Here is a 15344-nt window from a genome sequence, read left to right on the forward strand (position 1 = left end):
ACAATATCAACATCCGTTTTTAATATTGTGATAAGCCAGGATCAAACCTGAAACTTCTGGATAATTGTAGCATGATCATGCTCAACAGAGACCAGCATGGAAGGAGGTGAAACATCAAAAATAGTATTCTCACCCTTGTAATATGGTATTAGCTCATAAACACCTGTAACGATATTCAGATGACCAAGTAAGAACCAATCATTCTGGAAAAAAATAGCAGATCATTTGTCAATCTATCTTAACCTGGTGAAAGTATAGAAACTAATCTCAATCGCAAGATATCAACCAACATACAACTCATCCAAGTAAAGATCAGGACTCCCTTTTTCAGTTTGCCTTCAGGATAGTGGTTCTGCAAAATCCATTAAGAACTTCCTACTGCATACTATATTGTAATTTAAAGTTGACATTGTTGTCTTGAAATTTTGCGGCTAGCCACAAGCCAAGCCATCTAGTTGACAGTTTGTCAGGCCATAATATAGATGGATCAGATGCTAACAGGAAACTCCACATTATCGAATTTTGTAACATTGGTTCCATGCTAATGATATGAAAACCATTGTCAAGGACATGAAAGATTTGTTTATCTCCAAGTGCAAGCTATGCATGTATTAGAAAAATTATATAAATTAGCAAAAGCAGGATATCAAAGAGCAACAAAAGGTTTGTCTTTCTAAAGAAAAGAATGAAAAAAATTTGCATAACAAGAAAATAGGTATTACCGCAAGGTATCGATTTAAATGTAAAAATTCCCTCTGCATCAGAAACAGCATGACAGAGAGCTTTTCTTTGTCCAGGGGCATTACCAGAGCCCTGGGGGCAGTCCAAACTCAAGACATCATTTGAGTATAGATAAATATGAACCCCCAAGATTGGGTTTCCCTATCAGAGAGGAAAGATATGATTCATCATATATCAGCTTGACAAATTGCAAATTACATTGTCAAGCAGTTAAAATGAAAAAATTCAGCAAATCCAATTCATTTAACAAGTTTTCACATCTATAATAGGATGAGACTATTAGTCCATCAAAGTTCTTAAATTCATACAGGGCCTGCTATCTCCATAACCTTATTATCTAAAGATCAAGCATGGAATATATGGAAAGAAGGTGAATCCTACTACTGTAAGAAGTTACTCAGAAAGGGTACAGTTCTAGAAAACCTACTTTCCCAGGCAAGGAGTGCATTCTTTGAAGGTTTTTCTCATTTTTTTTCAAGGTTGGAAGGTAGCAAATGATAGAATTAACCAAAGGCCACCATACAAAAAAGCAAATTTTATCTCTATACTATAACTTAACTAGTTGAGGATTCATTATCTAAGTATGCAAGTTTTTAGGTTTTAATTGTTCAACATTAACAATTAATCCACGCAGGTGGACCACTGCTTTTAAGTATAAAAGGTGCATAAAAAAAGTTTGAGTTGCATCTCCTTCCACACACATATAGAGAAAGGAGCTGGGATATGGATATGTCTTATAATCAAGGAACATGTAGGGCTCGTACATAAGCATGTGTCTGCTAATCAAGGAATGTGTATCCTTGCACACGGGCAGATAAATATATGGTGGACCCTGATCAAGACTCCTATTTGTCAAAAGACCTTGGTGGGGGGGGGGGGATAACAGTAATTATGACACAAATGAATTGAGAATCAGAGGATGCCGTGTTTGAAAGACAGTAATCTTAAGCACTGTCAAATCAACCAGAACATCAACTGCAAAGAGAATTTCTGCCAAGCTTACTGGGAGGCAAATGCATATTAACATGACAATAAAGGACCAGGCTGCATCTAACTGGGACAAACTCATATTAACATGAGAATAAAGGGCCAGGCTACAAATTATCAACAAGATATCAAAACTTAATCCCTCTAGGAATGGGACAAAATATGCAAAGCATCACATTCTTCAACCTCAAATCCAGCTATTCCCTAACATTCTTGTCAAACAAAATAAAGTATCAATTTATTATGTCCTGAACTCTCAAATTACCAGCCTATAACTTAAAGAAAAATAAATCAGCTGAAAGCAGTGTAAGGGAGCAATGCAAGGGTGATGTTACTGATAAGAATTACCTGAGCAACTACAGATCCACGGATTTCATAACCAGGGACAGCAAAAATGTCATCAACCAAAACATTTCCAAATCCGAATTCCAGCTGCAATGCATATATTCTCATTTCAAAGAACAAGTAAAATGAAGTAGTAGGTTCAAGTTGCAAACATGCAATATACATAGATGTGCACCAGGAGAATGGATACAAACACAGGACAGGGACACAATACAGACCCACTGACACAGCATTTTCATTAAAGAAAAAAACACTACATTGCAGATACCTGTTAAATAATAAATCATGCATCTTAAATGTGAACATGAATAACTCACATTCTAAACAATAAGAAAGTCCTTAAGAGTATTTTAAATAACTCTTTATCATAAAAATTTTGGAATTTAAGATTCTTAAAGTTTAAAAGTTTAAAGGAGTGACTAGTAGGCATAATCTACATTGTTCCATTTTATGCTTGCTGCTCAACTTATTGCTGTTATATAACTAGAAGGTTAATTATTAAGTTTTTTAACTTAAATTTCAGAATGTGGTTCTAAAATATTAACTTGACAGAAAAGTAAAATCAACAACAGACATAAATGTTCTTCAAGTTTCCATTAATAAAAATTAAGAAAGAATAAAGACACATTTTGACAAGTGTTTGACATGCATTTGGGAGCGAGTGAGTACAGAGTAGTATCAGTGTGCAAAATTTGTGCCTCACAAGATATGGCTACTCTACAGAATTGTCTGCGACTCTTTGGGCGGGCATGTACTTGGGTCATTTTGTTGTAGCTTGCAGAGGAGACAGTTCAACAAATAGGAGAACAGGGAAATAAGAAAACAGAAAAGATAACAAATGGCTGACCTCCGTGGAACCACGAACTTCAATATTCAGATCGGGATGTGAAGCACTTAGTTTGTATTTTCCTGCATCCAGTACCAGGTAAAGTCAATCAGCCTATGCTATTGGCAGACAATAACCACACAAATGGAATGAGCACCACGAAAGATCTATAAAAAGAACTGTACACCATAATTCTTGAACTAACTGTTTTCAATTAATTTACTATTCCCAGTAATATCCAATAACACCTTTTTCTTTTTTCTTTTGGATAATCTATGCATTAAGATTGTATAAAAACAGTAAAATGAGGTTTCAGATGGATAACTTATAAGTTCAGCAGCTGACTGTTAGGGTAACTAGCAAGTGAACAACAGACCTGGGGTAACATTTTTGAACAAATAGCTTCCTGATCGTGATGTTAAGACAGACGAGATAAGATCATCTGTGACAGATGAAAGCTTAACATTTACATTTGATGGACCTCCATTTTTATTTGAGCAGGTATCTCCGCCCACAGATCCAACAACTCGTCCAGACACGGTGAACCTACAGATAAATGGATTCTGAATGGTGATAAACAGAACAGTAAAGAAACAAATATGTTCAGAAAGAGCAACTCACAGAAGGCAATTTATTGACAAAGTGCACTATACAGAAACAGAAAGAAGCACATAAATCAAATGGACAAACCCGGTGAATCTAAAATTTATATCCTCATTGGCATTGCAACCTGTTTGATCAACAACAACAGGAACCTGCAAAATGTTTATTTTCCTATTAACACTTAGAGACAAAAGACAACAACAACATTCACAAGCATTAATCCCACTATATGGGACTTAGAGATGCAATAATGAAACAGATATACTTAACTTGATCTGGATCCCATGACCATCCTTCTGGCCCTTTGATTTTAATTACAAAAGAACCCTGTAGGTGAAGGGAGTTAAGATGATCTAAATGATACAAGCTATATGGCAAACAAGAACCAAAATTTGTTTCAATGCAATGTTACAAATGGAAACGGTCAAAAACACAAATCAGACAATAAAAATGAAAATTATGTTCAGAAATAGAAAGTCAAATCCATGATACATGATTAGAATTAAACAATTACATGTTCAACCCCCATTAAATTAGTGTCTAAGAAATTAATTATCTTGACCATAAATAGGAATGTTTTTAAATATGCAAAAGATTCCAGCCAAATAAAATTTAGAAAAACAAATGCTACAGCATTTCCAATATGAGGGGGTCTTCCTTAGTGAAACAGGGTAATTTTCTTTTATATTCCAACATTAAGAACAAAATTTAACAAAGGACAACAAATACTAAAAACTTAGAATCAAAAGTTTGCATGATTGGTTGCAGAGTACAATTTAGAAAGAAGCTAGATAGTCATAGCAGTAAGATATAGAGGAAAAAATCTAACTCTATAATATTTCCTTTACAAGAGTATATACATCTAGTAACAAAACAAGAGATTAAGTGATGAACAATTTCTCTTCTAGCTTATCCTTATTTTAAATTTTTGGAACTTTCTAACATATATTTTGTTCTCAAATATATTCATAAATAATCAAATGGATTAACCAAAACAAAGTCTTTTTAAATGTTTCTCACATTTTCAGAACAAAACGTTTCAGATATATCATACTGTTTTGGTGAGTTTTTCTTTTTAATGTTTTGGAATGAGTCAATTGAAATATTGGAATTTCAATTTTCTTTTGAGTTATTTTCCTAGGAATGGAACCATTTCAAGGGAAATAAAACTGAACCTTCTTCCGTGATGGGAAAGTCAAACAAGCATGCCTAGGAAAAAGAAAAACTGCCTGGGTAATGGAGCTGGAAGTTGTTCTCATTAAAAATGGAAAAACAAGAAGCCAGCAAATTCTACCTCAGACTAGGTTTAAATCTTTTCAGTAGATTCTGCTATTATCTAGTGAGGAGTAGATGGAGTGCAAGAAACTTTTAACAAAGGAGGTACAGAAAAGACCAAGAAAAACTGAGTGAGAAACTCTTAGGCATGATATGTATTATAATGTCCCTACAAAAAGATATGACAATAGATAGAGATGATTGGCAACCTAGAATCTATGTATCTGGCTGGACCTAGTGGGATTAAGGTTAGTATGTTGTTCTATGATGCTGTTACTTAAGAAAAACAATTAAGTATCAGCCAATTCATAGATAAGTTAGCTTTGGTTTGAGCTTAGGAAAACAACTACAATAGATGAAACTTATCAAAGCAAAACCCTTCCCAGATTTGACAAGACCAAACTTAAATACGGGTATTTGCAATCTTTGAAGTTTTGGCAGAGTTCTCCGACTCAGAAACCATATGACAAAAAAATGACATCCAAGAAACAAAGCCCTCAGAAAGGTTTTAGTAAGCATAAAAATGAAAAATAAGCAGCCATCCTAAGCAAAAAAGATAGTGACTGCAATTTGTTGTAGTAAGCAAGAAAGAGATGTTTCAACACAAATACTGCAAACAAAAGGATGACAGACAACTGAGCATGAATGAGTGTAAATTGAAAATTTCCACTGAGCCAAGAAGAATATCCCACCCATTGAACAAGCCTAGTACCTACCATTCTTGTGGGATCCAAAACTAGCCCAGATTGAGAAATTATACATGGAATACAATCAAGAACAGTAATACAATTATATATATGAGGAAACATGCTAATGCATAAAGCATGCAGCAAGTTTGTTGCAGTAAATACCTTGTCATAAACAGGAATGAAGTAATAACCATTTGGCGCACACTGTGTTCTGTCCTTCACCGCTCCATCTGTGGTTAGAAGCTCAACCTATAGTTGGGCAACGGAGTCCTTTCCATGGTTAGATATCACTGAGTATGCCTCCAGAGAAATAATGAGAAACATAGTACCAACGGCATAGAGATGAGGTTTTATCTAGCAGTTCTCGTGAACTAGAGCAAACATTTCTTTATACCATAAGCAAAATTAAGCATATCCATACAGCTACATCATAGAGCTTGTAGGGTTATTATTTTCTCCTAAGCCACTTGTCATGCATGGAGTCTCCCACCACTAATCATGTGAAGATGATAGCAACAGATCTCTTAAATCCAGAAAACAAAGTATTTATCGCAAAAAAGAAAGTTTAAAAAAAAAAACGAAAAAAAGGTTAGATTGGCACAACCCAGTTTCATTCAATAGAGGTAGGTGACTAAAAAAGCTTTAGAGATGAACCGATAGGCCACTCAATAGTCGCACATACAATGCAAGAGAAAAAATAATGCCCATTGACACCCAAAGCCTAACTAATCAATGAGATTAATTTCAAGACTAAGAACAAGGTGAGAGAAAAAGAAACAAAAAACGTAAAGAAGAAAAAAAAATGGAAAAAGAAAACAACACACCCTTTAGGCACGGCATTTTGTAATCTCTGGTATGAATGCTAAGTTCCCTAACTTCTAGCGATGTACTCTAAGATACTACTGGCAGAGAGTAAGATCTATAATACTCATACAAAACAAATCCACTGGGGATTTTAAATTTTAGTAGCAGTAAAAGGCAAATAGGGATACAAAGTTTAGGACAGGGGGAAGAAAAGAAGATTAAAAAGATATAAAAAAATACAAGGAAGAGCACAAGAAATGGGAAAAAGAAAAAATACAATAACGACCTACTACAGAGACCACTGGAAAGGCAACAAGCATACCGTTATATGAGAATAATCCAATTTAGCATCAGTAGGTTTCCTCGATTTGATCAGAGCCGAACTCGCCTACAGCACAGATATCCACACCCATGTAAATTGCCAAAAAACATAATAACCATTCAACATAACCGTAACAATTCGAGAAAACTGACTGCTAAACCAATGCAAAGAAGTTGCGCAGTCACAAATACGACCCTCCACTCAGATCAGAACGTCGTTTCTTCATTTCGGAGCGATCGAAATCAAGAAACGACCAGCGACTGGTCGCAAATGAAGATCACAAAGCAGAAAAGATGGGGCGACGCCAGCAACATTGCGGTTTCAATAGTAGAATGGAAAGTTTCTTAGATTTACCTCAACAAATCCGCCACAGCCTTGGATCAAATCAGCAGTAGCATGAGTAGACGTAGTGATTACAACGAGCGAGAAGAGCATAACGAGCGAAAAACCGGACGCCATTGATTGATCGACCGGGACGGAGGCACTACAACGAGAGTTGGCTCCCGCTTGGGTTGGAGTTGGACACGATGTGATCGTGATGGGCGAGGGTTTACGCTTTTAGCCTACGCTACGCACATTATTAGATCATCATCATATTCGGGCATACATACATGGGTCTCCTGGGCTAGGCTGGGCTTGGGCCTGTCTTCGGGGTCTGATAATCCATCGGAGATTTACAAAGAGACGAACTGGAACTCTCCGTTGAGAATTGCCATCTAGGGTGTTCAAAAAAATCGATGTACCACAGAAATCGGCTAAATCAAATCAAATCAAATTGAATTGATCGAATTTTTTTTTTGCAGTCAAAAACAGTTTGAATTCTGTCCAAACCGCGCGGTTTGGACAGCTTGCAGTTCGGTTTTAAACAAAATCGAACCGCACAAGAAAATAATAAAAAAAAATTATAAAAAAAATATTATTATAAAAATCTAATAATTGGTAGCCCATCCTATTTATTTTTTACATTATTTTGTCTTTATTTTTTGTTCTTATTTATTTACATTTAATTATCTTTATTTATCATTTTTAAATATTTTTTTTAGTTATTTTAAGTAGCATTTCAAATAGCGATAAACCGCACCAAACTAGACCGTGATCTAGTTTGATTGAAAAATCGCTCTAGCGGTTTGGCGTGCTGAAAATGATTTAGACCGGCCAAACCGTACCGCGAACACCCCTACCGCCACGGCCAGTCGTATAAAAATATCTCGAGCTCATCTATTCGGCCTTTTCGAAATATTTCAATTTTTTAAAGATCAAAAACATTTTTGAGTCACTTTATAATTTTGAAATTATTTTATCATATTAAAAACGAGTTTTCATCAACGAAGCGATTGGATACGAAAATTTTTAATTCTTTTCAAAATTTATTTCGAGAATTGGCGTTTCCGTTTCCTTTTTTTTTTAAATATTATTTCTTTATTTTTATTTTATATTATTTTTATTTCTCATTTCCATTTACCGTACACTAACAAGTAGTGAACCCAATTCTATTGGTGGTCTTTCTAAATATATGATGATTTAATAAACTAGTACTAGTATTTGAATAATCCAAAGCCAGTAGAATCGTGGGGATAAAAATTTTATTACTTAATTGTCTCTCAACGGACATACACGTGAAGACGAGAAAACGCACAAGACCCGGATGCGAAACCCTTCAGGAACCGGCCAACGCCCGATTTTCACTCTCATTCATTCAGGTGCCATAGGAACAGTAAGCGTGCAAACAGAGGGAGAGACGAGGAAGAGAAAGCACTGGCAATATGCACGAATTAAAACAATACAAAATATCTCTTCTTTCTGTCTGGGGTAATCTGGGTTAGCCTGCCAGTGCTTTGAACCTCCATGGATGACGAGAGATGGTCGAGTTTAACCCCTCAACCTCCCAAGAGAGAACCCATCAAAAAGTAGCTAGCTAGCTAGCTAGCTAATTACACTGTTCAGGCGTACAGGAAGGCTTCTTTTGTTTTTCTCCTCTCATAGCCTGGCTTATCCTATCCTAAGCCTCCTCCCCTTGTTTTCCTGTACGCCGTATTAAATTAATTAAGTTAATTAAACTAATTAAGTCTCCTCCTCTTTGACCCACAATTACCCAAGGTTTCGACCATTAATTTGCCATGGACAGCATTGCCACCACCCGGGTCTTGCTACTTTCTGTCATCTGTTGGTCCCTTCTTGTCAATTATCTCAATGCTGCGGGTTCAGCCCCAAAACCGTTGATATTGAGTTGTGGAAAGAAAGGTGGTGGCCATGACGAGTCAGGGAGAAAATGGGAGTACGATTCAGGCTTCCTAGTTTCTACTCAACAAACCGTGGAGGCTGGCGCTGAGGTCCAAGACTCTTCGCTGTCTTCTGATGTACCCTTCATGAATGCGAGAATTTTCACGTCGGAAGGAACCTATAACTTCCCGGTAAACAAGAGCAGTCACTACTTTCTCAGGCTATATTTCTATCCGTCTCCCTACCCAAACTTCAACACCACCCAATCATACTTCTCGGTTGTTGCGGGCGGGTTGACACTCTTGAAAAATTTTAGCGCTGCCATTGCAGCACAGGCTCTGACACAAGCTTACATCATGAGAGAGTTCTATTTGGCTCCTCTGAATTCGGATGTTCTTAAAGTCACCTTTAAGCAATCCGAAGACAATGGTTCTTTTGCATTTGTCAATGGCATAGAGGTGATACCAGCGCCCAACTTGTTCGACTCTGCCAAAATGGTGGGCTTTGATGAGCAATCCCTCGATGTTGGATCCGCCAATCTCCAAACGATGGTGAGATTAAATGTTGGAGGTCAGTACATTGCCCCGGCCAATGATTCCTCTGGTCTTGGTCGTAGTTGGTACGATGATACCCCCTACATATTCGGTTCGGCTTATGGGATGCCCATGATGATCGAAAAGAACGAAACGATTTCGTACAGCAATTTTTCAGAATCTGTAGCTCCATTCGAGGTGTACGCCACCTCGAGACAAATGGGGATAGATGGAGCAATCACCGTGAATTATAATCTCACATGGAACTTTCGGGTGGATACTAATTTCACGTACCTTATGAGGCTCCATTTTTGCGAGTCGTATTATACCAAGATGAATGAGAGAGCTTTCAAGATATTCATCAACAACGACACTGCCATGCAAGAGGCCGATGTTGTTGCTTGGACGGGTGGGGCACGGATTCCCATTTACAAAGATTTTGCCATCTATATTCCTGCTCAGGCCGGTGAAACTCTTTGGCTTGCATTGGCCCCGGACGCCGAAGATCAACCTTCCTATTACGATATGATTCTGAACGGGTTGGAGTTGTTCAAGATCAGCAACGTCCGTTCCAACAGCCTCGCAGGACCCAATCCCAAACTCTCAGATTTGATGCAGAATCAGTTGGATGAGGAAGCCAATAGGTCCTTTCAGGATGATGAAGCCGCCAGGAAAGGCTACGCCACCGCAATAATTGGTGGAGCCACAGGAGGCGCTCTGGCTTTTGCTTTCATCGCGGCTTTCGTGGGCTACAGGCGAAAGAGGAAGGTCGGGGGAGGTGCCGACGGCCACACATCCAGCTGGCTTCCACTTTACAGCTCCCAGACTTCTGGGAGCAAATCCACCATCTCCGGCAAGAGTCACGGCGGCACCAACATTTCGTCTGATGCCGCGGCCAACTGTCGCTATTTCTCCTTACAGGAGATAAAGAAGGCCACCAAGAACTTCGACGACTGCAACGTCATCGGTGTCGGCGGCTTCGGGAAGGTCTATAAGGGTGTGATTGATGGTGACACGAAGGTGGCCATCAAGAGATCCAACCCGTCCTCCGACCAGGGAGTCCTCGAGTTCCAGACAGAAATTGAGATGTTGTCGAAGCTAAGGCACAAGCACTTGGTCTCCCTGATTGGGTTCTGCGAAGACAATGGGGAGATGATCTTGGTCTACGATTACATGGAACACGGGACTCTGAGGGAGCATCTCTACAAAGGCAACAAAATTACCCTAACGTGGAAGCAGAGGCTGGAGATCTGCATTGGAGCTGCGAGAGGGCTTCACTACCTTCACACGGGGGCCAAGTACACGATTATCCACAGGGACGTCAAGACCACCAACATTCTCCTGGATGACAAGTGGGTTGCTAAGGTTTCCGACTTTGGCCTCTCCAAAACGGGGCCCGAATTAATGAACCAGCAGGACCATGTAAGCACTGTGGTGAAGGGCAGCTTCGGGTACTTGGATCCCGAGTATTTCAGGCGCCAACAGTTGACAGAAAAGTCTGATGTCTACTCCTTTGGTGTCGTTCTATTCGAGGTGCTGTGCGCCAGGCCAGCCCTCAATCCAAGCCTACCAAAAGAACAAGTCAGCCTCGCCGATTGGGCTCTGCATTGCCAGAGGAAAGGGACTCTCGCCGACATGATTGACCCCCACCTGAAGGGAAAGATCGACCCCGAGTGCTTGCAGAAGTTTGCGGAGACAGCTGAGAAGTGTTTGGCGGACCATGGAATTTACCGCCCCTCCTTCGGTGATGTGTTGTGGAATCTCGAGTATTGCCTGCAGCGGGAAGAAAACCCAGATGGCAGTGCAAAACCAGCCTCCGGAGCTAGCCGCGGCGGCGATGACGAGCAGATGGATCACCACAGTTTCTTGGCCATGCACAGGAATACGTTGAGTCTAGGGAGTGAGCCTGATGGCAAGGATTCGGAAGATGATGGCACTGACGATATCTTCTCGCAAATCATCAATCCAAAGGGGCGTTAACCGACTTCGGACTTGCTTGTCCGAGACTGATTATCGGCTCAGACGGCCTGCTGACGATTGATTTCATTTGTTTGCTTTCGTTTACGGAATGATTGAACAACCTTTTCTATATATTCAATCTACCTTAAGTGCAAAGTTGTTAATTACCTCACTAATCTAGCGACAGAAATCCATGTAATTAAGGGGTTGAGGCACTTACATAATATGCATATACTCTGATAATTAATGCGTTTATAAAACTAATATCTTAATTAAATAATTACATTGAATCTCATTAGTTTTGCTTCCTTTTTTTTCTATTTTCATTAAGAGGTATTTGTTAATCAAGATAAGATGGAGAAAATGTCATATATGGGAAGCATTCTGGATATTTAGTCTGTCCAACTTATTTGTTAAATTTATTTCACCATTTTCAAAAAATCTCACGTAACCTCTTATCTCTCCTTTTCAAGATAAATTTATCCAACCTCTCCCTTCGGATAAATTTATCTAACTCTTTCAAGAGAAAACTCAATTACTTATATACCCCTTTTGAGATAATTAATGTCATTTAATGTATTTTAAAGATTTAAATTTATTAAAAAAACTTATTTATTTAAGTCTTATAATTAATATTATTTAATACATTTTTAAATTGTTATATGTTTTGATAATTTTTAAAATTTATATTTCTCTCTCTCTATATATATATATTATTAACTAATATAATTCATTTCACCAATTTTAAAATTATTTTATTTAATTTTATATTTTATTATCTATTATGAAAATATGTTTTGGCTATTTTTAATTATCTAGGTGGAATTATTGTAATTCTAATAATAATTATTTCTACTTTTCAACTCCTTTTACATTTATTTTTAGACATGAATTTAGAAAATAAAATATTATTTTTAATTTTTATTTTTATTTTTATTTTTTTGACAATTCATATTAATCATAAAAAAGTATTTTAATTATGAATTTAATAATAAGGATATTTTGGTAAAAAAACTCTTATCTTGGTACTTATCATATGCATTAACAAATACATAAAAAGAAAAAAATATAATTATCAATAGATTCCAAAAAATTTAACACACTCTGATAGAAATCTTAAAATGTTTTTCAGTCTTATCTTGATCATTCCATATCTTGATCATTTCATATCTTGATTCGGAATGCATTCCAAACTTATCTTGATACCTCTTATCTTGGTCATTTTAACAAACGCCCCTTAGATAAATAGATTATGAAGTGGACACCCAATGTGTGATTATGAATTGTGTGATTAAAATTCATAGCCAACTCCTTTTCACCTTACTAGCTCTATTTACTAAGTAATATTTGCTAATTAAAATATACATTAAAAATATAAATAAAATATAAAAAGCATTTCAAAATTTTATCATTTCTAATATATTTGTTAAATTTATCGATTTTTAGAAGAAAAAAAAAAGTCACATTACTTCTTATATGAGTTTTTTCGTACATGCTTATCTTGATATATTTATCATTTCTCTCTCAAAATAAGTATTTCTTAGTCCTTATAGATAAGAAAAAATGACGTTTATGTCCTCTAGTGCATTCTAAAAAAATTAACAAATAATTTAATAAAAATATTAAAATATTTCCTTACTTTATCTTGACTATTCAATATCTTGGTTTTAAAAAGTATTCTAACATTATCTTAATACAATTTTATTTTACTCATTTTAACAAATGTTATCTTAAGAGATTAATGCTAGGGATAATGTTTTCTTAATATGGCTTTGATATTTGATATACAAAATTACTAATTTACTTAGGTAGTGTTTGTTAAAATAAATAATATAAAACTCTATCAAAATAATTTATCTGTAAAATTTAAAATGAGTTATTCGAATGGGGAAATGTATAAATTTATTTTGAAAGTTCAATTACAAGAAGTTATATAAGTTCTTTTCAGAAAAATTAACAAATACAATGAAAAATATTTTTGTTCAGAATGCTTTTTATATCTTACATTTTTTATATATATTTTGATTATCAAATGCTATCTTAGGGAGATCTTAATACATTATTCTAAGTTACCTAAAAAAATTATTCAACTTATTGTTAGATACATGCAGGGGCGGATCCAGGTAGGTGGGATGGGCTAGGCTGGGCAAAATTGGGGGTGGGCTGGGCAAAATTAATAGTGGGCTACTACTAAAAAATTAAAACATTTACACTAAAATTTTAAATTTTTTTGTTCAGCCCAGGGCAGCTCACTACTAGATCCGCTACTGAATACGTGCATATATATATAGAGCTGGCAATTTTGAACACGACCCGATTACACGACATGGAGTTAAGCGAGTTAGGGTTGGGGTTAATCGGGTTCGGGTCATAAACGGGTCAACCCGTTTATGACACGATTATTTTCGTGTCTTAGGCGGGTCAACCCGTCTAACCCGTTTAGACACGAAATGATACGTTTAATTAAACGTGTTAACGGGTTGACTCGAACACGTTAACACGATTATATACGAAATGACACATTTAATTAAAAGGGTTAGTGGATTGATCTGAACACGTTAACATGATTATACACGAAATAACACGTTTAACAGGTGACACAACACGACCCATTTAAATTAAACAGGTTAACAGGTGACACGACATGATACGACACGTTTAGTTAAACGGGTTAAACGGGTCGTGTCGTGTTACACGTTTAATAAACGTGTCGTGTTCGAGTTTAAGGAATTTGACACGATTATTAAACGGGTCGTGTTCGGGTTAGGCTGACACGTGTTATACGTGTGTCTCGACACGACACGATTACAACCCGCCAACACAAATTGCCACCCCTATATATATATAGTAAGAATAATCTATGAACTTAAAATATTACTCACGAACATTTTTTAATAGAGTATTACCCATGATTACTAAAAGAAATAGGAGATATTACGCTAAGTGGTAGTGTGATCCTTGTATCAAGTGGGTTTTACAATGGATGACTCAAACCGCCAGAACTATTAGGTGAAAAGGAGAAATGTTATACCCACAAATAAATTTAACAAATAATATTTACAATTTTGATGTTATATATATAAATCTATAATAGTTTTATCTAAAATTAAGAATAATTTATTATTAATTTTAGATAAAATTGAATAAAAGTAATATAATTCTATATATGTTACCTTAATTTATAAAAAATAATTTATCAAAACTTATTTATGGATATAATATTTTTATATGAAAATGTCAAGGCATGAAAAGTACACTCTTGTTGTTACGCATTCAATGGGCAAAGGTCTCTGGGAAATCTACGCCTTTCCCTCGACCTTCAGACTCTTCATGGTTGATTGGTCATCTAGGTGGTTGGATTTTTGTTTTTTGGCCTCTAAAACTCAAATTAATGACTGGAAAATGGATTGAACGGTTAAAGCGTACTAGGCCAAGAGACTACATAGCCAAGAGACCATGTAGTCAAGTGAGGCGGTGGCCAAGAGACCATGTAGTTGAGTGAGGTGATTCGTGAAAGCATACCATCCAGTGAGAGTGTGGTGATTGAGTAAAGATTTAAATGAGTGATCAAGTGATTAACTAATACTCGAGTAACACCAAAAAATAAGATAATTAATTAAGTAAATATGGCCAATTGACTCTTTGGAGGCCTCTCTCAAGACATCATCGAGAAACTTTTATAGAATACATCATGGGATCACTCTCTTGTAATAAAATATACCGAAAACTCTTAGGCCTGTTTGAATACCCACAATTTACCTGGAAAATGACTATTTTCCACTCAAATTTCAAGTTTAGATGTGTTTGATTATCTAAATTTTTCATGAAAAATGATTTCCATCTTTTGATCACATGATGACCAATTCCTATTTTTGTTGGAAAAGCAATTCTAAGGGGGTGGGGGTGGGGGAGATGGAATTTTCCAAGCAATTAAAAGTGAAAAAACGAAAGATTGAAAAAACTAAAGAGTGAAAGAGCAAGAGAGAGAGAGTCATTGAGCATAAGATTGTATGAGCGACCGACGATGGCAGAATAGACGG

The 15344-nt window shown here is 36.4% G+C and overlaps 2 protein-coding genes across 2 annotated transcripts in view; one reads left to right on the forward strand and one right to left on the reverse strand.

Annotated features, from left to right (window-relative positions):
- LOC127796711 (uncharacterized) overlaps positions 1 to 7153 on the reverse strand; it is a 37385-nt gene extending 30232 nt beyond the window's left edge. Inside the window, exons 1-10 of the mRNA XM_052329018.1 lie at positions 6947 to 7153; positions 6593 to 6658; positions 5629 to 5715; positions 3773 to 3829; positions 3590 to 3654; positions 3276 to 3445; positions 2921 to 2982; positions 2077 to 2160; positions 723 to 882; positions 48 to 163 (exon numbers count right to left, since the gene is read on the reverse strand). Of these exons, the coding sequence (XP_052184978.1) occupies positions 48 to 163; positions 723 to 882; positions 2077 to 2160; positions 2921 to 2982; positions 3276 to 3445; positions 3590 to 3654; positions 3773 to 3829; positions 5629 to 5715; positions 6593 to 6658; positions 6947 to 7051 (972 nt within the window). The 5' untranslated portion in view covers positions 7052 to 7153. The remainder of the gene's footprint in view (positions 1 to 47; positions 164 to 722; positions 883 to 2076; positions 2161 to 2920; positions 2983 to 3275; positions 3446 to 3589; positions 3655 to 3772; positions 3830 to 5628; positions 5716 to 6592; positions 6659 to 6946) is intronic.
- Positions 7154 to 8709: 1556 nt separating this feature from the next.
- On the forward strand, positions 8710 to 11325 carry LOC127798466 (receptor-like protein kinase ANXUR2). Its single transcript, XM_052332046.1, has one exon. It carries the CDS (start codon positions 8710 to 8712, stop codon positions 11323 to 11325), a length of 2616 nt encoding a protein of 871 aa, XP_052188006.1.
- Positions 11326 to 15344: the final 4019 nt, after the last annotated feature.

This window comes from Diospyros lotus, chromosome 3 (assembly GCF_014633365.1).
Source record: "Diospyros lotus cultivar Yz01 chromosome 3, ASM1463336v1, whole genome shotgun sequence".
NCBI lineage: Eukaryota > Viridiplantae > Streptophyta > Magnoliopsida > Ericales > Ebenaceae > Diospyros > Diospyros lotus.